Below are 27,346 nucleotides of genomic sequence, written 5' to 3'. Positions count from 1 at the left end.
GGAAGAATGTTCCCGATGTTGGGGAAGTCCAGAACCAGGGGACATAATCTAAGCATAAGGGGTAAGCCATTTAGGACTGAGATGAGGAGAAACTTCTTCACTCAGAGAGTTGTTAACCTGTGGAATTCCCTACCGTAGAGAGTTGTTGATGCCAGTTCATTGGATATATTCAAGAGGGAGTTAGATATGGCCCGTATTGTCATGTATGTAACCTTCATGAAACTGTAACCTTCATGTAACAACACTGCATACTGTATACACCCAAGAAATACACACCTTGACCACAGGGGCTGAACTTGTGGGAGACACTCCTCACCTGGTCATCCAGGTATATAAAGGGAGGTCCCATGCAGGGTCATCACTTCTTGGTCCTGTGAATAAAGGTTAGGGTCACAGAGTGACTTTGTCTGCAGAATGTGCTTGGTGTGAATTTATAGTAGTGTGTAAGGACACAACATTTGGCGACGAGAAATGGGAATCAACGACTCACAAGAATGGCTACCGGTAGCACAGAGGAACGGTACTGTGTTGGTGAGGACTGGGACGATTTCGTTGAGAGGCTCCAGCAGAGCTTTGTTACGAAGGACTGGCTGGGAGAGGCAGCGGCTGACAAGCGAAGGGCGCATCTACTGACCAGCTGTGGACCTAAGACGTACGCGCTGATGAAAGACCTGCTTGCACCCGAGAAGCCGGCGGACAAAACCTTTGAAGAGCTCAGCAAACTGATTGGTGAGCACCTCAAACCGGCGAGCAGTATACACATGGCCCGACACCGATTCTATACACACTGACGTCGGGAAGGTCAGAGCATACCGGACTTCGTTGCGGACCTTCAGCGCTTGGCCAGCCTCTACGTTCACAGACGCCTGCAAGGGGGAGATGGTAAGAGATTTCTTCATTGAGGGCATTGGTCATGCCGGGATTTTCAGAAAGCTAATTGAGACCAAGGACTTGACCTTGGAAGCGGCGGCGTTGATGGCTCAGACCTTCATGGCGGGCGAGGAGGAAACCAAGATAATATATGCGCGCAACTTTGCTTCCAACGTGGCGATGGATCAGGGAGTTAACAATGTAAACGCGACTCAGAACCCCGCAGGCAGGCAAGGGCAATTCAACACCACCCAGGCAGTAACAGACTCTAGAGTGGGTCCTCAACAGAGACAATGGCAGGTTGAACGGACATTTACACCATCACAAGGGACAATATGTCCCGGGATGGGGCCATTGACACCCACTAACAGAGTGCTCAAGAGTAATCAAAGAGACAATCAGAGAGGAATGCCTGGTAACAGCTCTTTTGTTCACAACAATCTCAGCTCATGCTGGAGGTGCGGGGGCAGACATGCTGCAAAAACCTGCAGGTTTCAACAATTTATCTGTAGAAATTGTAACTTCAGTGGACATTTAGCCAGAATGTGCAGGAAGCCCGCAGCGAGGCTAAGTTACGAGGCAGATGAACCACAAGAGGGGTCCGCAAGGCAGGTTGATGTGTGGGACACAGCAATGGATGCTGAAGTTCAGCAGGTTCATGTGGCAAACATCCACAGTTCATATACAAAAATGCCACCCATGATGATGAAAGTCCTATTGAACGGCATCCCGGTATGCATGGAGCTGGACACAGGGGCCAGCCAGTCACTTATGAGTGTCCAACAATTCGAGAAACTATGGCCACACAGAGCTAGCAGACCCAAACTAGAACGCATTGCACGCAATTACGGACGTACACCAAAGAGATCATCCCAGTGCTAGGCAGTGCAATGTTGGTGGTCACACATAATGGACCAGAGAACCGGCTGCCACTCTGGATTGTCCCGGGAAATGGTCCCGCGTTTTTGGGGAGGAGCTGGCTAGCTGAGATGAACTGGAAATGGGTGGGGGGGATGTGCATGCCATTTCATCTGTGGAGCAAGTTCATGCTCACAGGTCCTACAGAAATTTGAGTCACTATTTCAACCTGGTGTCGGGACTTTCAAAGGTACCAATGTAGTGATACGCATCACCCCGGACGCCAGACCAGTGCACCTCAAAGCCAGAGCTGTGCCGTATGTAATGCGGGAGAAAATTGAGAGGGAGTTGGATAGATTGCTAAGAGAGGGCATAATTTCGCCCGTTGAATTCAGCGACTGGGCAAGCCCCATCGTCCCTGTCCTAAAAACGGATGGCTCGGTCAGGATCTGTGGCGACTACAAGGCCACTATCAACCGAGTGTCACTACAAGACCAATACCCGCTTCCGACAGTGGAGGATCTTTTTGCCACGCTGGCAGGCGGCAAGCTGTTCGCCAAGTTGGACCTCACTTCAGCCTACATGACCCGGGAACTGGCCAAAGAATCCAAGCTACTGACCACCATCACCACACACAAGGGGCTGTTTGTCTACAACAGGTATCTGTTTGGCATTCGTTCAGCAGCCACTATCTTTCAAAGGAACATGGAAAGCCTGCTCAAATCCATCCCTGGAACAATCGTATTTCAGGACGACATCCTTATCATGGGTCGAGACACCGAGGAACACCTCCACAACTTGGAGGAGGTGCCAAGCCGACTGGACCGGGTAGGCCTGCGACTAAAGAAGTCCAAGTGTGTGTTTTTGGCCCCAGAAGTCGAGACTTTGGGCAGGAGGGTTGCCGCAGATGGGATCCAGCCTACTGAATCCAAAACGGAGGTGATTCGTCGTGTGTCCAGGCCCGGCAACACATCGGAGTTGCGTTCATTTCTGGGACTCTTGAACTATTTCGGAGACTTTCTGCCGAACTTAAGCGCATTGTTGGAGCCGCTACACGTGCTTCTGCATAAGGGTTGCGATTGGTTTTGGGGGGACTGTCAGGAACGGGCTTTCAATCGGGCCCGGCCTGCTTTGTTCTAATAAGCTGTTGACCCTGTACAACTCCTGTAAGAAATTGGTTTTGACATGTGATGCATCATCCTGTGGGGTTGGGTGCGTGTTGCAGCAGAGTAATGATGAGGGCCAACTCCAACCTGTGGTTTATGTTCTCCCAAGCAGAAAGGGGATATGGGATGGTTGAAAAGGAAGCACTCGCATGTGTCGACGGGGTGAAAAAGACGCGCCAGTACTTTTTTGGCAGAAGGTTCGAGTTAAAAATGGACCACAAGCCGTTAACATCCCTGTTGTCAGACAGCAAAGCTGTCAATGCCAATGCGTCAGCTCGCCTACAGCGATGGGCTCTCACGCTGGCTGCGTATGACTACACCCTACGGCACCGGCCAGGCACCGAAAATTGCGCTAACGCGCTCAGCAGGCTTCCACTGGCCACCACTGAGGGGGCAGCGGAGCAAAGCGCTCAGATGGTCATGGCTGTCGATGCTTTTGACAGCGCAGACTCCCTCATCACAGCCCGCTAGATCAAAATCTGGACAAACAGAGATCCCCTCCAATCCTTGATTTAGAAATGTGTCCTGACTGGGGATTGGGCGCCCGCACACGGAGCATGCCCTAAGGAGGTCAGACCGTTTCACAGATGGATGGATGAGCTCTCCATCCAAGCTGACTGCCTACTATGGGGCAGTCAGGTAGTCATGCCCCAGAAGGGAAGGGAAGCATTCATCAGGGAACTCCACAGCGAGCACCCAGGCATTGTGCTAATGAAGGCCATTGCCTGGTCACATGTATGGTGGCTGGGAATTGACTCAGACCTGGAACACTGTGTTCGCAGGTGCACGACGTGTGCCCAGCTGGGCAATGCCCCCAGGGAGGCCCCAGTCAGCCCGTGGCCCTGGCCCACCACGCCATGGTCACATAGTCACGTAGACTACGCGGGCCCGTTCATGGGAAAATTGTTCCTCATTGTTGTTGATGCGTCGAGTGCATCGAGTGCATCGTATTGAATTCGTGCACGACATCCACCACTGTGGAAAGTCTGCGTGCGGTCTTTGCGACTCACGGCTTGCCGGACATCCTGGTTAGAGACAACGGCCCGTACTTCACTAGCTATGAATTCCGGGAGTTCATGTCGGGTAATGGCATCAAACATGTCAAGACAGCACCGTTCAAGCCGGCTTCCAATGGCCAGGCGGAACGTGCGGTCCAAATTATAAAACAAGGCATGATCCAGATGCAAGGACCCTCCCTTCAATGCCGCCTATCGCGCCTCCTGCTGGCCTATAGGTCCCGATCGCATTCGCTCATGAGAGTCCCTCCCGCGGAACTACTCATGAAACATACACTTAAAACTCGGCTGTCCCTCATTCATCCAGTCCTGTCAGACATTGTTGAAGGCAAGCGCCAGTCCCAAAATGAGTGCCATGACCGTAACTCAAAGGGGAGATGTATAGAAATCAATGACCCTGTATTTGTTCTTAATCACGCTTTGGGGCCCAAGTGGCTTGAGGGTACTGAAATTGGCAAAGAGGGGAATAGGGTCATAGTGGTCAGACTTAACAATGGACAGATATGCCACAAGCATCTGGACCAAGTAAACAAAAGGTTCAGCATGGACACTGAGGAACCTGAGGAAGGTAATGAGATGCTGCCCACACCACCGTCAGTGAACGAGCATCAAGAACATTCAGCAGCATACACAGTCCATGCGGCCAGTCCGGACAAGCCGGAATCACCACAGGTGATAGAGACACATGCCAAGGCTCAACAACCAGAGCCCCAACTGCGGCGCTCCACGAGAGAGCATCGACCCCCAGAAAGGCTTAATCTTTGACCCCATAAAATGTTGGGGGGGGAGGTGATGCCATGTATGTAACCTTCATGTAACTGTAACCTTCATGTAACAACACTGCATACTGTATACACCTAAGAAATGCACACCTTGACCACAGGGAGTGAACTTGTGGGAGACACTCCTCACCTGGTCATCCAGGTATATAAAGGGAGGTCCCACGCAGGATCATCACTTCTTGGTCCTGTGAATAAAGATTAGGGTCACAGAGTCACCTTGTTTACGCCAACTGTCTGCTTGATGACATTTCTATTGGTAGCATGGCTTTGGTTGTAGGTCAGCTCTGCAGCTGTGCCCAGGTTCCTGACAGGAGTCATGAGCCAAGTCTGAAGGGCATATCCTTTGCCAGTCAGTAGCCAGCCTGTAATGGCCTGGTTAAAACAAAAGGTGGCACAGAGGACTGGCACAGGATAAATTAATCACAACAGAAGCTAGGAAACCAGGCACTGCCTGTGGTTGCAAATAAGCTGGGTGTTAAGGGAATGGAATCTCTTTCTATTCAGAAAGATGCTAGCCTGGTGATAGATCAAAAAATGACCAGATATTAACCATCAGCCTTAAAGGACAGCCCAGAAGCTAACCTGTATGCAGTGGATGAACCCTTTAAGTAGCACTGGTGAAGGATCCTTTATGCCTATTAGTGTCATGAGTGGCTGAGTGAGTTTATCTCATGGCGAGTCAGGCGCTGGGGCAGTCCAATATCACAAAAGGGTTCTATAACAAGAATAGGACCCTTATTTAAATATTTTAATCAGTGATTTAAATAGTTCTGGCATGCACCCTGGACACCAACAGTGCTCATTAGATGCACTTCCATTACCTAATGAATGCCCACTCTATTGGATATTTACATGCCTATTTTTCACCTGAAAAACTGGCACAGTGCCATTAAATTTCTAGGCCTACCAGTTTATAACTGTAAGCTTTGCTCCTGCAGCTTTCAGATTCTCTGAACTCTAACTTAGACTTTAAGATGTGTATATACATATTGTAAGTGCCGTAAAACAAGTCTTCAGCTTGGTACGTAAAAATGTATATATTTTATTGAAATATACAAAATCTTTTACCCTTTGTACCTCTTGCACCATATGCCTATTGTTCTTAATTATCAGAATGATTACATTCTTACCAGTCAATTCTCCTGATGCAAGTCGCATTAATCATAGATGTAATATATAGCTCCACCTAGTGGACTACTGTGGTAATGCAGCCACTGATGTTTAAAATAAAGCAAGTTCCCGATTGAAGCCATCTTGAGTGTGTGTGCTTTAGCGATGTCATAAGAACATATTACATTGGCAACGTAGGATATGATAATCGGATTCCATAGCTGAAATTTTTGTTGGTGGATGTTTCTACCAACCAGCAGAGAGACTTGTTATTTGTTTTGCAGAACTGCTAAAGATCTAAGATAAATTATAAGCACACTTGGACAAATTATCAGAGTCCAGATGGCCACATAGGGCGCTTGGGTGAGTTCCATCATGACCAAGCGTCTTTCAGAGCATATGTGGAGCAGCTAGAAACGTTTTTCACTGTGAATAGTATCATCAAAGTCCCCGATGATGAAACCTATAAACCGGTGGTGTTAGAAAGAAAATGAGCTATATTCTTGACTGAAGCAGGCTGCTTCAGTCAAGAGTATGAAACCCTGAAAAATGTGTGTGTTCCCGTCAAGCCAAAGGAAATTCTAACCAAGTTAGAACAACACTACAGTCCTGAGCACCTGGAAATTGCTGAAAGTTATTGTTTTGGAACACAAGCTCAATTAATTGACGAGAGTATCAATGAGTACATTGTAGCTTTATAAAACCTATCCATTCACTGTCATTTCGGAAACTTTCAGGACCGCATTGCAGGACCGCTTTATTTGTGGGATGAAAAATGAAGAAATCAGAAGAAAGTTGTTGACAACCCCTAATTTGACTTTTGATTTAGCTTGTTATAGGCAGCTATGTCGATGGATATGGCTGACCATTACCCCCGAGAATTTTGCGCCATTTCCAGTCGTCAGACAACCAAGGTGAATCGCTTTCAGGTTAAAAGTAAAAGGTAGTTGGACCCCAAGGCCTCAGTCAAGGTAACAGTAAATTGAAGTCGTGCTATCGGTGTCTGGGACAATATATTGCTCAAAGCTGTCCATATGTGAAGGCAGAGTGTTTCTTCTGTAAGAAAACAAGGCATCTTGCAAAGGCATGCCGACTGAAGAATAAACTGATGTTCAATGCTAGAAGTAGAAATTGCCAGAGACGATATAGCATTGAAGAGAAGTAACAGGATGAGGAGGTTCTGAAGATACACATCATCAGGAGCACGAAGTTATCAAACAGCGATTCGCGAAGTATCATCATCCATGTAGGTGTTGCAGGAACTGGGATACCCATGGAAATTGACACTGGTGCATCCATGAGCGCAGTAGTGGAATCAATATATCTCGACAATTTGAGTGATTTTCCACTGGTAAAGTAGAAGATAGAGCTGTGAGGCTACTCGGGAGAGCAAATTCCTGTGGTAGGACGTATCACCGTACCAGTTGCAGAGCTTGCCTCTCTTAGTAGTGTCAGGAGCCAAGCCTGCCTTAATAGGGAGGGCGTTGAGCAACTCGAGTCTCGTCGCCGAGAGCATGCAGAAAACAAGCGCAGGCAGCAGAAGGAGCGTGCAGCAAACCAGACTCCCCACCCATCTTTTCCTCCATCTGCAACAGAGACTGTAATTCCCGAATTGGACTGTTCAGTCACCTGAATACTCACTTTTGAAGTGAAAGCAAGTCTTCCTCAATTTTGAGGGACTGCCTATGATGAATAGGTAGAAATTGGTTGGGATCACTGAAGCTGGATTGGAATGAGATTTTTCGTGTTGAACAGAGATTTGCATCAAAAGATGATGTCATCGAGCAATATCCGAAGGTGTTCTGCGAAGCAGACAGTCTGATCCAAGGCTTCAAGGCGATTGTCAGAGTGCAGAAGGAGATAGAAACATACAAAATAGGTGCAGGAGTAGGCCATTCGGCCCTTCGAGCTTGCACCACCATTCCATAAGATCATGGTTGATCATTTCCTCAGTTCCCCTTTCCTACTTTCTCTCCATACCCCTTTGATCCCCTTAGCCATAAGGGCCATATCTAACTACCTCTTGAATATATCCAATGAACTGACATCAACAACTCTCTGCGGCAGGGAATTCCACAGGTAGACAACTTTCTGAGTGAAGAAGTTTCTCCTCATCTCAGTCCTAAATGGCCACCCTTTATCCTAAGACTGTGTCCGCTGGTTCTGGACTTCCCCAACATTGGGAACATTCTACCCGCATCTAACTTGTCCCGTCCCGTAAAATTCTTGTATGTTTCTATGAGATCCCCTCTCATCCTTCTAAACTCCAATGTATAAAGGCCCAGTTGATCCAGTCTCTCCTCATATGTCAGTCCCGCCATCCCGGGAATCAGTCTGGTGAACCTTCGCTGCACTCCCTCAATAGCAAGAACATCCTTCCTCAGATTAGGAGACCAAAACGGAACACAATATTCCAGGTGAGGCCTCACCCAGGCCCTGTACAACTGCATAAGACCTCCCTGCTCCTATACTCAAATCCCCTAGCTATGAAGGCCAACATACCATTTGCCTTCTTCATCGCCTGCTGTACCTGTATGCCAACTTTCAATGAATGATGAACCATGACACCAAGGTCTCGTTGCACCTCCCCTTTTCCTTATCTGCCACCATTCAGATAATATTCTGTCTTCGTGTTTTTGCCCCCAAAGTGGATAACCTCACATTTATCCACATTATACTGCATCTGCCATGCATTTGCCCACTCACCTAACCTGTCTAAGTCACCCTGCAGCCTCTTAGGGTCCTCCTCACAGCTCACACCACCACCCAATTTAGTATCATCTGCAAACTTGGAGATATTACACTCAATTCGTTCATCCAAATCATTGATGTATGACGCGAGATAAGTTTACATCTTGTACCATACGCACTCAAGGAGAAAGTTGAACAAGAACTCAAAAGGCTAGAGACTGAAACCATTATCTCTAAGATAGATCTAAGTAATTGGGCTACACCCACTGTTGTTGTACCCAAGTCAGATGTTAATGATGATGCTATGTCCAGGATGCCATCCCCATCAAAAGTTACACCCAATAGAGAAGAAGTATTCTATTTTTCTTACATTTATGAACTGCCAGTCACAGCTGAAGAGATTGGGATAGCAACCAAACGTGACGCAGTTATGTCAAAGATGTATGATTATATCGCAAATGGCTGGTCAAACCAGGTATCATAGAAAGATATACATCCATACTTCATTCGTAGGAATGAATTACCAGTGGATAAAGATTGTATCATGTGAAGAGATATGTGATGAGAAAAAGATTAGTGAAAACAAACGTATGTCCCTTGCAGTCAGATTCAGGTGAATTTATACTGGGAACAAAGAAATGGCAGACCAGTTAAACAAATACTTTGGTTCTGTTTTCACGAAGGAAGACACAAATAACCTTCCAGAAATATTAGGGGACCGAGGGTCTAGTGAGAAGGAGGAACTGAAGGATATCCTTCTAAAGCGGGAAATTGATGGGATTGAAACCTGATAAATCCCCAGGGCCTGATAGTCTGCATCCCAGAGTACTTAAGCAAGTGGCCCTAGAAATAGTGGATGCATTGGTGATCATTTTTCAACAGTCTATCAACTCTGGATCAGTTCCTATGGACTGGAGGGTAGCTAATGTAACACCACTGTTTAAAAAAGGAGGGAGAGAAAACAGGTAATTATAGACGGGTTAGCCTGACATCAGTAGTGGGGAAAATGTTGGAATCAATCATTAAAGATGAAATAGCAGCGCATTTGGAAAGCAGTGACAGGAACGGTCCAAGTCAGCATGGATTTATGAAAGGGAAATCATGCTTGACAAATCTTCTGGAATTTTTTGAGGATGTAACTAGTAGAGTGGACAAGGGAGAACCAGTGGATGTGATGTATTTGGACTTTCAAAAGGCTTTTGACAAGGTCCACACAAGAGATTGGTGTGCAAAATCAAAGCACATGGTATTGGGGGTAATGTACTGACATGGATAGAGAACTGGTTGGCAGACAGGAAGCAGAGAGTTGAGATAAACGGGTCCTTTTCAGAATGGCAGGCGGTGACCAGTGGGGTGCCGCAGGGCTCAGTGCTGGGACCCCAGCTCTTTACAATATATATTAATGATTTGGATGATGGAATTGAGTGTAACATCTCCAAGTTTGCAGATGACACTAAATTGGGTGGCGGTGTGAGCTGTGAGGAGGATGCTAAGGGGCTGCAGGATGATTTGGGCAGGTTAGGTGAGTGGGCAAATACATGCAGATGCAGTATAATGTTGATAAATGTTGAGTGTCGGGATAAACGGGTCCTTTTCAGAATGGCAGGCAGTGACTAGTGGGGTGCCGCAGGGCTCAGTGCTGGGACCCCAGTTATTTACAATATACATTAATGATTTAGATGAAGGAATTGAGTGTAATATCTCCAAATTTGCAGATGACACTAAACTGGGTGGCATGTGAGCTGTGAGGAGGATGCTAAAAGGCTACAGGGTGATTAGACAGGTTAGGTGAGTGGACAAATGCATGGCCACTCACCTATAATGTGGATAAATGTGAGGTTATCCATTTTCGGGGCAAAAACACGAAGGCAGAATATTATCTGAATGGCGACAGATTAGGAAAGGGGAAGATGCAACGAGACCTGAGTGTCATGGTTCATCAGTCATTGAAAGGTGGCATGCAGGTACAGCAGGCGGTGAAGGCGGCAAATGGTATGTTGGCCTTCATATCTAAGGGATTTGAGTATAGGAGCAGGGAGGTCTTACTACAGTTGTACAGGGCCTTGGTGAGGCCTCACCTGGAATATTGTGTTCAGTTTTGGTCTCCTAATCAGAGGAAGGATGTTCTTGCTATTGAGGGAGTGCAGCGAAGGTTCACCAGACTGATTCCTGGGATGGCGGGACTGACATATGAGGAGAGACTGAATCAACTGGGCCTTTATACATTGGAGTTTAGAAGGATGAGAGGGGATCTCATAGAAACTTACAAGACTGGACAGGTTAGATGCGGGAAGAATGTTCCCGATAATGGGAAGTCCAGAACCAGGGGACACAGTCTTAGGATAAGAGGTCGGCCATTTAGGACTGAGATGAGGAGAAACTTCTTCACTCAGAGAGTTGTTAATCTGTGTAATTCCCTACCGCAGAGAGTTGTTGATGCCAGTTCATTGGATATATTCAAGAGGGAGTTGGATATGGCCTTTACGGCTAAAGGGATCAAAGGGTATGGAGAAAAAGCAGGAAAGGGGTACTGAGGGAATAATCAGCCATGATCTTATTGAATGGTGGTGCGGGCTCGAGGGGCCGAATGGCCTACTCCTGCACCTATTTTCTATGTTTCTATGTTTTTATGCTTCTATGTGGGGTGTAAGAGTAGTTATTCCAAATAAGTTCAGGTCCAAATTATTAGGAGATCTTCATGACCAGCACCTGGGAATGTGCTTGGCCAAGAGTTTTTCCACGCAGTTACTTATGGTGGCCAAGTCCAGATAAAAATATAGGCCCAAAAATTCCTCTCAAGATCTTCCTGCGGGCACAGCACTAAAGAATGGACAGAAAATGCGCACTAACCTAAAGCTGCTAGGCCTGCTCGAGATCCCGGTCCGGAGGCCTCTCGTGACTGCGCGTCGCAGTGCGTTCACGTTTGGACATCTGCAGGAGTCACGCGGGCCTGGACACCCAATCACAGGTAAGTATTTTCTTATTCATAGTAATAGGAGATTCGTAAATGTGAAACTCCTATTATTATGAATGAGAAACATTCCAAAACACACAAACACTACATAAAACATAAAAAAAAACCACACAAATACACTAATAGAAATTAAAGTTGTTAATAGTTTTTTAAAGAAAAAAAAATGCCGATTTTTAAAAGAAGTTTTAATTCTGGTTAAAAACAAATGTAATGTATTGGGCAGGGTTTTTTTAAGTAATGTGTTTTTTTAATTTCATTTTTTATGTTTTAAGTGTGTTTTAAAATTCTTGCGCCTGTAAAAGTAGGCTATGCGCCCGCTTTTATTAGACACAAGAGTTTTGAGGACATTTGCCGTAAATCCCGCAATCTTGCCCTTGCTCCTGAGATGCAGAGGATCGGTCAAGCTCCAGCTTGACAGATCGGAAAAGCCGGTTTACAGCGCATGCGCATTGCACTTTTCCAATGCCTTCCCAGGTCCGTAGAAACTTCGTACGGGCCTGGGACGTCAGAATTTCTGGGCCATAGAGTACATTGTTAGCCAGTATACAACATGTCAATCGGTAAGCAAGAAACCATTACAGCCATGGAAATGGCCTCCCAAGGTGTGGCAAAAGTTACATATAGGTTTTGCTGAGCGAGAAGGACAGCAAATATTCATTGTGATTGATAGCCATTTGAAGCGGGTGGAGCTGTTTCCGATGCGGAAAATAACGGAAAACACTAGATAATCTGCGAAGATTATTTTCTTCACATGGTCTCCCAGGAGATTGTGTCTGATAATGGGCCACAATTTTGTTCAGAAGAATTTGCATAGTTCATGAGCAGAAATGGTGTGAAACATGCCAAAGTTCCTCTGTACCACCCTGCTTCAAATGATGCAGTACAAATTGTAAAACATGTTCTCATCAAGTAAATGTTGGACCCAAATCCAAAGAAACGGCCGTGGACCACGAATTGGCAAATTTTCTGATCACTTATCGTAATAATACTCATAAAACTACTGGTAGAACACCAGCAGAGTTGTTTCTCAGATGAAAGCCACGAACCAGGTTCTCATTGTCAAAGCCAAACTTGGCACTGTTAGTATAAGAGAAACAATTAAGACAGAAAAAGAATCATAATAGAGGTAGAGTAAGAAAGAGAAGTGTGAAATTAAATCAGAAGGTTAGAGTGAAGAACCGTCACCATAAATGGTTAAAGTGGTTACCAGGAAGAGTCGTGAAGATATGTGGTCCTGGCACATATTGGTCAATATGTTTGATCATGGAACGGTTAGGTTTGTTCACATTGATCATATTTTACCTACAGATGTGGAGAAGTTGAACGTTGGAATGATTTGATTACTTCTGATTAGTCAGATAGTCTTGTTACAAGTAGAGAACCAGTAGCATCAGTTGTACTAGAAACAAGTCCAAAAGAAAGTCAGAATTTAAGTGCGAGTCCAAGTCAGGCACACAAGCAGTCTAACGTTATAGAGCGTTCAAACGTAGATCAAGGACATCCCTTGAAGGAAAACTCTCCTCAGACTCAGCCTAGAATGAGTCTAAGTTCGACATCAAATTTGGGAACATCCGTTCGAGATCGAAGGTATCCTCTTCAAAACAGAAAACCAGTGGTTAAATTTGATTTGTAAATATGGCAAAATAAGTTCATGGGCCAGATTTGACACTTTTGTGCAGATCGCCCAAAATGGGCGGTATTTACGGCATAGGCGGTAAAAATGGGTTTTCAGATCGCCGGCTTGTCACCCATTCTCAAAGCCTCTAGTCTCCATTTTTAAAATTGGGCGTTACCACGAGCGATCTGAAGTGGGCGTGAGCGTTAAATTTCTTTGACCTTCTGGCGTAAAGTGTCGCCGTTCTTAGCAACAGTATGGCAACGCTCGTTTCTCTCGATTCAGGAGGTATGGGGTCATCATTACATGCGCAGAAGAGGAGACAGAGAGGGAGCAGAGGGACTGAAAGCGTGTATGTGTGGTGTGTGCTTGTTTGGCTGTTGTGGGAGGCATGAGGGAGATTCACCAGTAGCAAAAAGCCTACTAAGCACTCAGAACATAGTTGCCACCAAGTTTTTGTCCAACAAATAATATATAAAATGGAAGGGATGAAAGAGGCCCTGGAGCAGATGGCTTCCAGTGGTTCACGAGCACGGCACTGCATCCCAATGTGCCACACCCCCATTGCCAATGACACGAGAGCCAGGAGCAACATCTTGCTTCTGGCTCGGAGCACATTCTCACCTCGGGACCATCCTCTCCCGTATCCGTCCAAGCAGTGGTTCAGCCATCATCCCCTCCCCTCCCAATGCGGTGGGGATGAGAAGCGCGGGGGGGGGGGGGGGGAAGGGATGGTTTTTACAGAAATACTTATGTTTTCAGACAAATGTTCGGTTAAAATGTTTTTTATTTAACAAAACCGTGTTGCACATTGGCTCAGATAGCTGCACCGTTACACATTGGTGATTCCTTAACATCAAAGAGTATAATTACACTTAACTTCAATCAACTTAAACTTTAACTGTCACCAAGGTGATGCCCACCATTGATGTATGACCTGCACACCCAGCAGTGTGTCAGCCTTGTAAATAACCACCAACGTTTTTTTAGGCAAAGCGCTCATTTATGAGCTCCTGGCCGAAGAGTCTTGCAGCTATGATGCCACCACAGACCGTTTCATGCGGTCTACAGGGGAGCGGGGGCCTGGCTTCAGCGTCAGCCTGATTGTCTGGCCCGATGTCAGCGTCCACCTCCTCGTCCTCCTCTTCCTGCTGAGGTGGACTGTCAGACCTTTCTGGCAATTCTTGTCCCCTCCTGATAGCTAAGTTGTGCAGCATGAAGCACAACACCAAGAATTGAGCTACCTGCTCAGGGTGGTATTGGAGCTCGTCCATGAGTGGTCCAGGCATCTAAAGCGCTGCTTAAGTACTCCAATGGTTTTCTCAACGATATTGTGAGTGGCTCTGTGGCTCCCATTGTATCGCTTCTCGGCTTCGGTGTGGGTGTCATGCAGGGGGGTCATCAGCCAGGTGGTGAGGCCATATCCTTTGTCACCAAGCATCCAGCATTAACCTTGTGGCTGATAGTTAAACAAGTCAGATACAGTGCTCTCACACAGGGTGTGAGCATCATGGATGCTGCTCGGAAATTTAGCATTCACTGCCAGTATAATTTGCTGGTAGCCGACAACGAGTTGCACATTCAGGGAGTGGAATCCCTTGCGGTTCCTGAAAACCACTGCATCTTGAAAATGTGCCCGCATCGCGATGTGCGTACAGTCTATTGCTCCCTGCACTTTGGGGAAGTTAGCAATTCGGTAGAATCCTCGAGCCCTCTCAGTCTGAGCCTCCCTGGTCATAGGGAAGCTGATAAAGTCCATCCTGCGTGTGTACAGGGCTTCAGTTACCTGTCTAATGCAGCAATGTGTGGCATGCTGAGGTATACCACAAATGTTGCCAGCTGTAGCCTGAAAAGAACCCGACGCGTAGAACGACAGTGCCGCGGTGACTTTGACCTCGACGGACAGTGCAGTACTGATGGTGCTGGCAGGCTGCAGATCTCCCCTTATGAGCTGGAATACCTCAGCGATAACCTCTTTGTGGAAGTGCAGTCTCCGAAGGCAGGTGGTGTCGGGCAAGTTGAGGTAAGAATGCTTTTCCCTGTACTTGTGGGGGGTGTAACGTCTGGCCCTCCTCATCAGTCTGGCACATTTTACCTTGGGCACATGATGCCGTGGAGCGTACCTTCTGCCATCTCGAGTCTGCAGCATGTAATTGGTCATCAGGAGAGGGTGAAAAAGGACAGGCCCCATTCCAATAGCTATCTGTTTTCCACCGATTGGTCACAAAGAATGAATGTCCCAACGAAGACATCTATTAAATTCCAATTGTCGACAGTATGATAAAGGTGTTTGTTCAAATGTTCACATCACCTCCAAACACCTCCAGAGTACATCCGAACTCCCCCGAGGTTGAAGCAGAGCAGCAATTTAAATGATGCGACTTGTGATTTAGAACATGGCATCCATACCGATGTTAGTAGTTCCGGTTAGTTCCACTTTTTCCCGGCGTTTTTTTGGGCGAGTGATATTGTGGGTGAGATGTGCGCGAGGTGGCGAAAATGATGCTGGGTGATCTCCTGGGCGTTAGTTTTGGCAAATTTGATCTTTATGACAAAATAAAGTGGGTGGTCGGTATTATTGAATCTCGCCGTTAATTACGTGCGGAAAGTAACGCTGGTCGATATTATGGGGGTTGGTTTTGCCCATTCTAATGATTCCGCCCAAAAAAAGTGGGTAGCCGGTATTATTTTTTCCGGGTGTTACACACATGGGGAAAGTAATGCTCGGCGATAAGTGTCCAAAAAATGGGCATCAGTTTCCATTTTGTGGCTAAATGGGCGATATCTGGCGTTATACCTCATTTCAGTGGTAAAATGGACGTTAAGTGGGCGTCATGCATGCAAAAAAGTGTAAAATCTAGCCTCATATCTTTTGCTATGTATAACCATGCAAATTATGTACAATGATTATTTTGTTATAATTACTTCTTCATTAAGGAGGGAGAAGTGTAACATATAGCTCCATCTAGTGAACTACTGCTCCACCTAGTGGACTACTGTGGTAATGCAGCCACTGATGTTTACAATAAAGCAGATTGAATCCAGTTTGAGCGTGTGTGCTTTAGTGATGTCGTAAGAATATATTATAATAGGGGCAGGAGGATAAAAAACAATTTTGTAGGTTTTAGACTTATAAAAGCAATGATGTGCATGTGGATCTCAAATTAACTCAGGACTATGCGCAGGCCCATTATTTATCCAGAACTCTCATATTCCTTCCCAGGTACTCTTTACTGTATCTTACCTTGTCAGTAATAATCGCTGGTGGGGACTCTTCTATGCCAAGTTCCCTTCTTCTCTCTGCTCGTACTTCTGCATAGCTGCATGGTAAATGAAAATTAGCAATTAATTAAGGACAGCCAGTGACATAATATCCACAAAATATTTCAACTTAAATACATGCTGCTTCTGAGGTAGCTCCCTGGGTTAGATTGAAGTAGGACATCTTCTAAAATTAAAAGCAATCTTACGGTAAGGCATTACAGTCTGCATCTGCACATAATACATTTGCAGTTTGAATGCAATTGTTTAACATGTAAATAATGATAAATGTTTCCAACCAATGGCATCAGTGCCACATTGATAACGTAAATGTCATATTGCTAATGCCAGTGTCATATTGCTAAGAAAACAGCAATAATTAATATTCCTTTTGAGGTACTGCTACCATTGTTGTATTTCTAATTTGGAAGGTCATTACGTCTGTACTGTCATTTTGGCTATATAGAAGCAATGCATCACTGATATGTAACCACAAATTAATGTGCAATTAAAATAATACACAATAAAAACTTTAATCCCACAGATCTGGGATTTCCACAACTCTTCGTGCCATTTCATTTTGAAAGATTGTTAGGCTAACATCCTGAGAGGAAATGGCATGTAATGATATTGGATGGTATGAGTCCTTTTGATTTGCCAGTGCTCCAAAAAGAGCTCACTGCATTAGTCATGCAATGCACCTTTTAGTGTTCCCTTTCACCATAATTACATCATTCTCATCTACCAGAGCTACCATATACTGGAGCGGGCAGAACAAGTGGCAAGTTTGGAGTCAGGTGTCAAGTAACCTCTCCTTTCCCAGATGGGTAACTCTGTCAAAGCCTTGCAGACCCACATCGAATCTCAATATAGGACAATAATCCCAGAGGGATACAGTTCTAGGGCTATGGCCTACTGCGTACTGGGCAGAGTGAATGGTACATCGATGCAAATTGCCTGTTTTATTGCGCATTGGAATGGTAGTACATTGGTTTGTGAGGGAAAGTCAGTAGGAGAATCATCTTATACTGTTCTCACATGGCCCTTGGCTTGGGAGCAGCTCGTCTTCCCTCATCGCTGGGAATATTACACAGCATAGGATGGTTTAATTAGGGAAATGGAAAGAAAATAACACCAATAACACCCAAAATTTGGAAACCAGCAGTCATTCTTGACTGTATTTTATTCCTTCAAGCGAAAAGTGGACCTGTTTCTGACTGGAGATCGCTTTATACAAGAAATAGATATCCTGTAACATGAAACAGGGTCAATGTAATCTCCTGGACTAATTTCAATCATCTAAGAGGGTCGGAGAGGAAGTTTTCATTTTGTCCCTCTAATTATCCTGTGCTTTTAAAATCTGTTTTTTTTGCCTCTCTCTTGGCTCTGGGCAGGTGGGGAATGTATGTTTTGTAATGCATAAGGCATCACAACTGTGTCGGACAACTTAGATGGACCAATAGGATTTTTTTCTGTCTGTAATTTTCAAATGTTTGTATGTATTTTAAAAAAAATCCCCTGCTGCAACTAGAATCTGCTCTTTAACCTTGACTTACTCACTCCCTCCCAGAGCTGCACAATCATGTTGGAGTTTCTTCAGATTAGGAAAAGGGGAGGTGCAACGAGACCTGGGTGTCATGGTACATCAGTCATTGAAAGTGGGCATGCAGGTCCAGCAGGCGGTGAAGAAGGCAAATGGCATGTTGTCCCCTTCATAGTGAGAGGATTTGAGTATAGGAGCAGGGAGGTCTTACTGCAGTTGTACAGGGCCTTAGTGAGGCCTCACCTGGAATATTGTGTTCAGTTTTGGTCTCCTAATCTGAGGAAGGACATTCTTTCTATTGAGGGAGAGTTGCGAAGGTTCACCAGACTGATTCCCAGGATGGCACGACTGGCATATGAAGAAAGACAGGATCGACTAGGCTTATATTCACTGGAATTTAGAAGAATGAGAGGAGATCTCATAGAAACATATACAATTTTGACGGGATTGGACGGGTTAGATGCAGGAAGAATGGTCCCAATGTTGGGGAAGTCCAGAACCAGGGGTCACAGTCTAAGGATAAGGAGTAAGCCATTTAGGACCGAGATGAGGAGAAACTTCTTAACTCAGAGAATTGTGAACCTGTCGAATTCTGTACCATAGAAAGTTGTTGAGGCCAGTTCGTTGGATATATTCAAGAGGGAGTTGGATATGGCCCTTACGGCTAAAGGGATCAAGGGGTATGGAGAGAAAGCAGGAATGGGGTACTGAAGTTGCATAATCAGCCATGATCATATTGAATGGTGGTGCAGGTTCGAACGGCCGAATGGCCTACTCCTGCACCTATTTTCTATGTTTCCACTGATTCAAGACAGCTAGACACCAAACAATGATGACTGGTGACAATTCATTCCAAGAACATGATAATTGAACTATTTCTTCCTTCTCAGTCACTGGTGAATAAAATCAGTAGTGCTGCCATTTTATTAGTAACATACTAGGGGGAATTTTAACCTCAAAAAACAGGCAAGTTTGGGTCAGGTGGGAGGTTACTATATTAGAAATCTGAATCCTGACCCCAACCTGCCTACTTCCGGTTTTAACGGAGGTGGGATGCGGAGGCGGGAAGCCAACCTGCTCCCAGGAGCCAGGTTGGCATTTTAAATATTATAATGAAGCTATGTGCCTCATTTTGAAGCACCATTTTAAATTTAACTCTGGGCACCAGAATTTCCCGGGCCTCGGGGAACCCAGCAGCTAAAGGGAGGTGAAGGCTACTGGATCCAGGAGGTAAGTTCCTTTCCACTTACATTCTGGATCCAGTGTACCTGCCTTGCCAACCCCAATGATTAGACCCCCCTCTGACCCTTCCAATCTCCCCACGACCTCACCCCCAGCTTCTGACCTCCCCCACGAGGCATCCATCCCCCCGCCCCCCCAGTGGCCTTCAATCTCCCCCCCCCCACACCGGCTCTTGATGTCCGACCCCTCTCCCTCGACCACCCCTCCACTCCCCCACCGGCCTTCTAATCTCTGATGCCCAGTCCCGGCCACCCCTCAGCCTTCCATACTCAGGCCCCCGATCCCCGACCCCCACCCCTCCACCCGGCCTTTACGATCTCCGATCCCTGGCCCCCGCCCCCCCAACGCCTCCTCCGGCCTCCGATCCCTTCCTCCCTCCTCTCTGCTCTTTGACTGTCAGGTCTATTCGCCCGACAGCCATCCACCCTCTCAATATGGCTGGCTGCAGGCGGGAAACAGAACAAAAATGTTAATCAGGCCCTGCCATTAAATTCAGCAGGGCCTGAGGGAACCCGTTCTCTCAGGTTTCTCAACCTCAATCCAGCTCCTCTGCTCCCTCTGAGTTAAAATCCTGCCCACTGTTTTTGAGATTTGCTTATTTAAATAAAAATTGTAAAAAATCAAAGCAGGCAGACAGTGATATCAATTATGGGGAGCATCATGGAGCACTTCCAATGTGCAAAGGAGGAGCCACTACTTCAAACTTGTTTAAGAGCTGTCTGACCCTCAGAAACTATGTCACAGGCTGGAAATGCAAATGCTTTTAAGGGTTATCTGGCACTGTGTGGGAAGGATACCAGAACTGTCAGATCTACACCTTCAGGTTCCTCTTCAACCTGAGATCACTAAAGCAGGGTTTTAAAAAAAAATTTGCTCATGGGATGTGGGTGTCGCTGGCAAGGCCAGCATTTATTGCCCATATCATTCAAGGATGGCACCAAGACTCAGGAAACTTCTAGACCTCCAATTGTTCACTGGATATTCTCTAGAGGTTCATCTACAGGAATATATAATGTGTGTTAATGTTGACTGCCACTCACATGATGGAAACTGACATTTTTGGAGAATGATCTCAATCCTCCTAAGTTCTGAAGCGTTAAGAGACAGTTTCTCCCAAGAAAAAGTGTGGAGTACTTTCATCAAGTACTGTCACTAGACTTTTCTTCCTCTTTAGTGGGTGAGTCAGTTTATTTTTATTTTTATTTACAATTTTATTGACCAAAAGATTAAAAGTAGAAACTAGAGTGGGACAAATGATAACTTAGTTAGATTTTGATTACAAATAAGAATGAAAATACGTGATAAAGTAGACTAAATGTATTAGCAGAAATCCCTTTACCTTACAACAGTATGAGTACAGACTATGAATTCTGGCCTGGAGTTCCACTGGTGATAAGTAATGTAATAATGAGTCTGAAGCCACATCCATTGTTGCCCTTTTGTAAGAAACCTGTAGTAGCAAGACTTGCCCTTTCCGTACTGCATTACTAAAATTAAAAAAATAAAAGTTGATTCACAAATACGCATATCTATTACAAATTTATGATATCTGTGGTATCCATGCATCATCTATATTGTACAGTTTAAAAATTAAACTCAGAGCTACTGCTAGAATTTAGCCAGGTATAACTACTGTTTAACAGTACAAGGTGCTCTTTTGACCTGCCCAAATTTACATTTGAACTTATGCTAGTGACTGACCTAGGAAAACTGAGCCCATTTTCATTTGAGTGTCTAAAACTTACCAGTAACTATTCTGGTGGTAACTATGCCAAAAGAAGAAAACCGAGGCTTCTATTTAAAAAAAATCATTCTTGGAATATGAGCATTGCTGGAAAGGACCAGCATTTATTGCTCATTCCTAGTTTCCCTGTTTGATACAACTGAGCGGCATACTAGGCCACTTTGGAGGACAGTTAATAGGAACAGGAACAGGCCATTCAGCTCCTCAAGCCACTTCCACTATTAAATAGTTTATCTGTATCTTAGCTCCATCTATCCGCCTTGGTTCCATAACCCTGAATACCCTTGCCTAACAAAAATCTATCAAACTCAGTTTTTAAATTTTCAATTGACATAGACACAACAGCTTTTTGGAGGAGAGAGATACAGATTTCCACTCCCCTTTATGTGAAGAAGTGCTTTCTAATATCGCCCCTGAATGGCCTAGCTCTAATTTTAAGGTTATTCCCCTTTGTTCTAAACTCTTCCATCAGAAGAAATAGTTTCTCTATCTACCCTGTCATATCCTTTAATCATCTTAAATATCTCTATTAGATCACACCTTAATCTCCCATTTTCAAATGAATACAAACCTAATCTATGCAACCTGTCTGCGTAATTTAATCCTTTTAATCCCAGTATCATTCTGAGTCAATCACATTGGGGTGGGACTGGAGTCAAATATAGCTGAGACCAGATAACAATAACAAGTTTTCTTCCTTAAGCACATAGTGAATTAGTTAGCTTTTTAACGACAAACCGACAGCTTAATGATCACTTTTGCTGAAACCACCTTTTTATTTCCAGATTTTTAAAACTGAATTCAATATTCTCATGTCATGCTGGGATTTGAACTCATTTTTTCTGGATTATTAGTCCAGACCTCTAGATTACTAAACCAGAAGCATAACTGTATGAATGAGGTCTCCAATTGGACAATGCCTGCACTGTTCCTTCTGCAGATCTTTACCTGTCAAATGCAGAGCTCCCCAAATTCCATATAACATTGGCTTAATGTAGAGTTGTACGTAAACTCCATAATGTGAAAAGAAAATTTAACTTTGGCTTTCCTCTCTTTTTGCTGTTGTCACAGGTACATACAATGATCAAGGAAGATGTAAAAGTTATCCTCAGCACAAAATATTAGCTCTAACAACCCTGGTAATTGGTGTTTGCTTCCAAATCTACCTGTCCTCTGTCAACTCTTCAATCTGTCTTGTTCCTACATCTACCTTTCTTTCTCGTTGGAAATTTGCTCATAAAGGCTCTGAGGCCGAAATTGCCCTCCGCCCGAAACGGGGCACACCTACCGATTTTGAAGGGTTCCGTCCGCCCCAATGCAGCGGGGCGGAAGTGGTCTCATCATCAGGGCGGAAGTGTTGTCGGGTCAGAGTAGCCACCATTAGCGGGGCAGGTCGGAGTGGCCGATGCTGCAAGTCACCAGCTGATGATGTCATCGCATTGCGCATCACAATATCCCTCCTGTTCAGTTAAAGGGGAGGGCCACTGCGAACTCGACAGCCACTTCAGTGGCAAACACTGGACCACCAGGAAGGGTTTTGGCTGAACCAGCGGGCATAATTGTCGGCCCGACCTGGCAGTCAGCCGACAATAAAAAATAAAATGGAGTCGCCGGCAGTGTCAGCTCCCCTTTAAGGGCGGCTGTGCTGCACAGCCACAAAAAGGGTACCGATAGAAAAAGCTGTCAGAGTCTCCCGTGGGACAATTCTGGAAAGAAGCAATTTTGGTGTGTAAACAACGCAGCGGGAAAACATGCAGGGCAGTCCTCTACACCGCTCAAAAACTAAAGGAGGGCAATATCCAAAATGGCAGCCCCTCCATGCTGACCTGTCCACATCGACCCTTAGCCGCCGCTTTCAGGCCGCCACGGGTATTAAAGAAAGGGGCAATTTCGGCCCCTCTATTTCTAAGAAAGCCGGTTCCTCTTACATCAGAACATTCTAAAGTTATGAAAGATGCTGTTAACTTACAAATAATCCATCATCTTTGAAAATTCTGCTCTAATTCCTGAACCAAAATTATTTTAAAAATGACCATACGAATAGTGATTTTGTGCCTATGGATCTCTGGAATTCTGCTCTTGAACACTTTCATAAATCATGTGTCATTGCTATGAACTCCTTGAAAGGTTTTGCCATTGTACATTTCTAAACTAATTGCATTCACTTACTAAAATGAATTTCATGGCCATCTAGTTTTCTCTCCAATTCTTCAATCTGTTCTGTAATTTAAGGTCATCCTCGTCCTTTTTCCAGTAACTCAAGGGTACCACAAGGCTCTGTCCTCTTCCCCATGCAATTCCTTCTCATCAATGATCTTCTCCACTCATCAGTCAATCCTATGTTAATGATTGTATTCTTCATTAATCAATGTATTCCTTCTTCATTTACCAACATTCTTGGCCTCACTGTCTCCTTTGGCCTAAAATGGATTTCCTGCATTTCCTCCAATATTAAAGCTACTTCCAAGAAGTTAGAAAAGGTTTGGGTGAGGGCGTATGTATGGAGGAATTGGTATATTCTCAGCTCTGCTGACTTAGTTTGTTTGACACAAATTTGAGGGTTGAATCTCTATTGAGGATGCCACCAAGCTAGAAAACTGGACGAATTCACTTTCAATCATAGGTTCCAGATCTTTGGGATAGGAGCAGGCAAGATTTGCTGCTGCTTGCTTGATCTCATGAGTCGAGAGAGTGGTACTGATTAGTTGATCAATGATGACAAGGAACACTTCAGTTTTGAATTTCTCCTTGGGTGACAGCAGTGTTTACAGCATCTCCATCATCATAGCGGTGGTTGCATACCCGGACACGCCTCTGAGCTGAATTGTACTCGTTGTGGCTACACAGTTTAATCCCTAGGTCTTCAAAGTCCTCAAACTCTGTCCGCTGGATCTTGACAAAATCGGCAAGGGACTCAAGTAAGGACACCAGAACATTCAGATTCAAGCCTGTCTCTTGAAGCGAGAGATTGGTCAGGTGAAAGCGCTTCAAGATTGTGTTCCAAATAGCAATGAGAATAGGAGACCCAACAATTTCGAATCTGCATCGCAATGAAAGACTTCGTTCACAGAGAAACAACGTTATCACACAGACAACCCACTCTAGCATCTTGCGCCAGTACTGCCATTCATTTTCAAACTGGAAGAAAATATGACCATCCACACAACCAGTGCCTGCTTGTCTAGTGCACCTTACTACCATGGCTTCTCTATTGCTGGTGGCTGTTTTCGTGCGATAAAATCCTCTCATCTCCATGTTACCAGTCATTAAACCCATGAGTAAAGTAGCTACTTGTTCATGCTGTGAGCAGTATATCTACCATTTGAAGGTGAATAACAAAGCCACGTTCACTCCACAGCGGGTGCGCACGTGTGAAGAAGGACTTCAAGCAGTATCGGCGACATTCTTCCTTGGCATGAATCACGCTGGAGTTTTGAAAGTCTTCATCACAGTTTCCGCAGTCCTTACTACCTTTTGCAATCCAATGGCTTTGTATGGCTTCTGAGATATTGTCTCCCCACAGCCCAATGTCACTCGTAAGTTGCGCCTCTTTCAGCTCAGTATGCGTCAGTTTGTTTTTATCTTCTTCAACTTTTTGGACTTGGAGCTCCAACTCGGCCAACTCCAGGTCCGGTGCCACTAGTGGTTTTATTGTTGAAGTTGACTGCACAGAGTCGTCTTGGCCTTCAGCTTCATGATCTTGAGTTTTAGTTGGAAAAAATTATCTAGTTTAAGCAGCTTAGCTACTTATCGTCTCTTTTGCTCCTCACATAGCTAGTGCTCTTTCCTTTTTCTCGCCCCCGATTTGTGTGTAGAATGTATCTCTAGGAAAAGGGCATCTAGAGTCTGTTTACATCAAGTCATGAATAACATGCACCTGAGCCCTCGCGGCTTTGCTTCATTCTTGCTACATTACTTATGTCAATACTATTTACCCCTACCCTTATAATCCGTCCCTGTATAGGCCCCACTCTGGGTATGGACCCCGGGTGACTGCCTCATCTGTGGCTCCCCCCCCACCACCGCCCCCTTAATCCATCCCTGTAGCCCAGACCCATGACATCGATGTATTCCATCACCTCCACTCAAGTGTTGTTACTATAAAATGGCTGCAATATAGCCAGAGAGTCTGGTTAATGGTCCTTACTATAACAAAATCACAGCAGGAAAGAATACATATGACAAACTGATCCCAATCTTAGCAACCTCTGTACTGAGATTGTTTGTTCCTCAATTTTGGCAACAGCAAACAAAACTTCTAATTTTTCTCATCAATTCCATCCATACAAAATAATGCTTTTAAATTCTAAATATTACAAGTATTTACTTTCCACAAATATATTTGGTTTTTTACTGTTTTATGTTAATTTATATTAATATCCACTACACTAATTAGGATGCTACATTTGATCTCTCCTGCATCTTCCCATCATACCTTTTAGATTAATATATTTCAGATCTATACTTCACATTTTCCCCTGTAAAACACACATACAAAAATTGGTAACCCTCATCTGTTCCTATATATTTCACTTTAAACCAATCCTTATATAATTCCACAACCAAAATTATTTTGATAGCAGAACCACTACCATATACTTTCCAATTATCTACTTATCAAACTGCCCAGTAGCACCAACTCAGAAATCAATATTTAGTTAGCATTGCATGACAACTGGAATGGATCTAACCCAAAACACATCCAACCAACACTCTAACTTATTGTGAGCAATGCTATGGGTGATGCATTATTCTAAATGAATACAATTAACAATGAAGGACTTTGTTGACTTATTTGTCCAGTTTTCGGAAATATATATTACAAATTTATCCTCCATTAACCATCAAAAGATACTTACAGTGTTCATGGCATTTTGCCAAATTTTCCAAGTCATCCACATGGTAGTAATCATAGCCAGATGTGCCTAGCACCTCAAATGGTAAATAGCCTATTATTGGAGGAGCCCTAGATTAAATACAAGGATCAAATGAAGGCTTAATATTTTACAGAAGTGCAACATTATATTATCTCTTTGTCCTGATATGCAAATCTTTACCTTATCTTCACAAAGTAGGTTTCCCTGTCCATTGCCATCAAACAAATTAGAAGCTAATTACGTATATAACTGTAGTATGGCCATATATATTCATAAATCTTACAATTAGCATATATTAGTGAACAGTACTTCATTTACAGAAGCATTAGTTATAGTTTTTTTTACAGATTATTAGATTTGGGGCATTTGATAAAATATTACACAAACTTTTGGTATTTCCTGATGCAAAATCAGGTTTGTTGATTTGTTGCAACCACTCATATTGGATCAACTTTTATTTTGAAAACTTTTTTTTAATTAAAGGATTTCAAATGAAGTATAACACATTTTATGCCTTACTGAACAATGTCTCTATGATTTAGACACATTCATTTAAATGAATATACTTCGTTAGGAAATCTAATCAGTATATCAACTCAACATCAGAATACCATTCTTGAAGTTAACTTAGGTTGCCAGAGCATCAGAATAATTTCCCATTTTTTTCTTTAATTTCACACATTTTTCTTTTACATTCTTATTAAATCAACCTCTAATGTCCTCTAGGTTCTATTTCCATATTAGATCATTTTTATTTGTTCCTAAAATTCAGCTTGATCTCTGAACTAAAGTGGTTGAGAGGGAATGATTAACAATTGAGACAACAAATAGTAATGCCTGTAAGGCCAGAATATTAAAATATAACAATGGGCTGAAAATTCCAGCCTCGCCAGGTGCAAAGTGCGCACAGACCTGACGAGGCCTCGCAAATGCCGGTTTTCGGGGCGCAATGCGCATTCGCCAAAAAACGGCTTTTCCAATCGGTCAAGCTTTCTCAACAGATCCTCCGCATCCCCGGGAGAAGGACATTTGCGTGGCAGAGATTGGGCTATTTTCCTAGCGAATGTCCTTCAAACATTTATGCCTGGTAAAAGCAGGCACATAATTTACTTTTACCAGCATAAGAGTTTTAAAACATATAAACATTAAATTTAATAACTCACTTTTATATTAAAAACCATGACCATTAAGGGGAATTTATTTTTAACACTATTAAAACATATTAAAAAAAATTCCCCCAAAAATATATTTTTTCTAAAACATTTAATTACATTTCATTTCAATTAATTTTAAATATGTGAGGTGTTTTATTTATTATGCTGTGTTTCTGTGCTTTGGGGGTTTTCTCATTGATAGTTATGGGAGTCCGTACAAACAGAGTTTCCATTTTTATCAATGAGAATACTGCATAGTGATTGGTGGTCCAGGCCCATGTGACTCCAGCTTGTACGTACGACCTGAATCTCTATGTTCTTCTGGCACCACCAGGTACTTGCGCAGATTTTTTTCGGGTTGGAGGCGTTCGTACGAAGGAAGCCTCTGACCACAATTTTGCCCTAATAATTTCTATATAGTGCTTTTAACATAGTAAAACGGC

The 27,346-nt window shown here is 44.1% G+C and overlaps 1 protein-coding gene across 8 annotated transcripts in view; it reads right to left on the bottom strand.

Moving 5' to 3' along the window:
- The window catches only part of clocka (clock circadian regulator a), a 269,029-nt gene that overhangs the window by 60,366 nt on the left and 181,317 nt on the right, over positions 1 to 27,346 (bottom strand). For all 8 annotated transcript variants that reach the window (XM_070869951.1, XM_070869943.1, XM_070869953.1 and 5 more), the window contains 3 exons: positions 25,732 to 25,838; positions 20,468 to 20,615; positions 16,327 to 16,402 (listed from right to left, as the gene is read on the bottom strand). In XM_070869951.1, coding sequence (XP_070726052.1) covers positions 16,327 to 16,402; positions 20,468 to 20,615; positions 25,732 to 25,838 — 331 coding nt within the window. The remainder of the gene's footprint in view (positions 1 to 16,326; positions 16,403 to 20,467; positions 20,616 to 25,731; positions 25,839 to 27,346) is intronic.

The sequence above is a fragment of the Pristiophorus japonicus genome, chromosome 2 (genome assembly GCF_044704955.1).
Source record: "Pristiophorus japonicus isolate sPriJap1 chromosome 2, sPriJap1.hap1, whole genome shotgun sequence".
Taxonomy (NCBI): Eukaryota; Metazoa; Chordata; class Chondrichthyes; family Pristiophoridae; genus Pristiophorus; species Pristiophorus japonicus.
The sequence above is the reverse complement of the archived record's forward strand: the minus strand, read 5'-3'. Positions and strand labels throughout refer to the sequence as shown.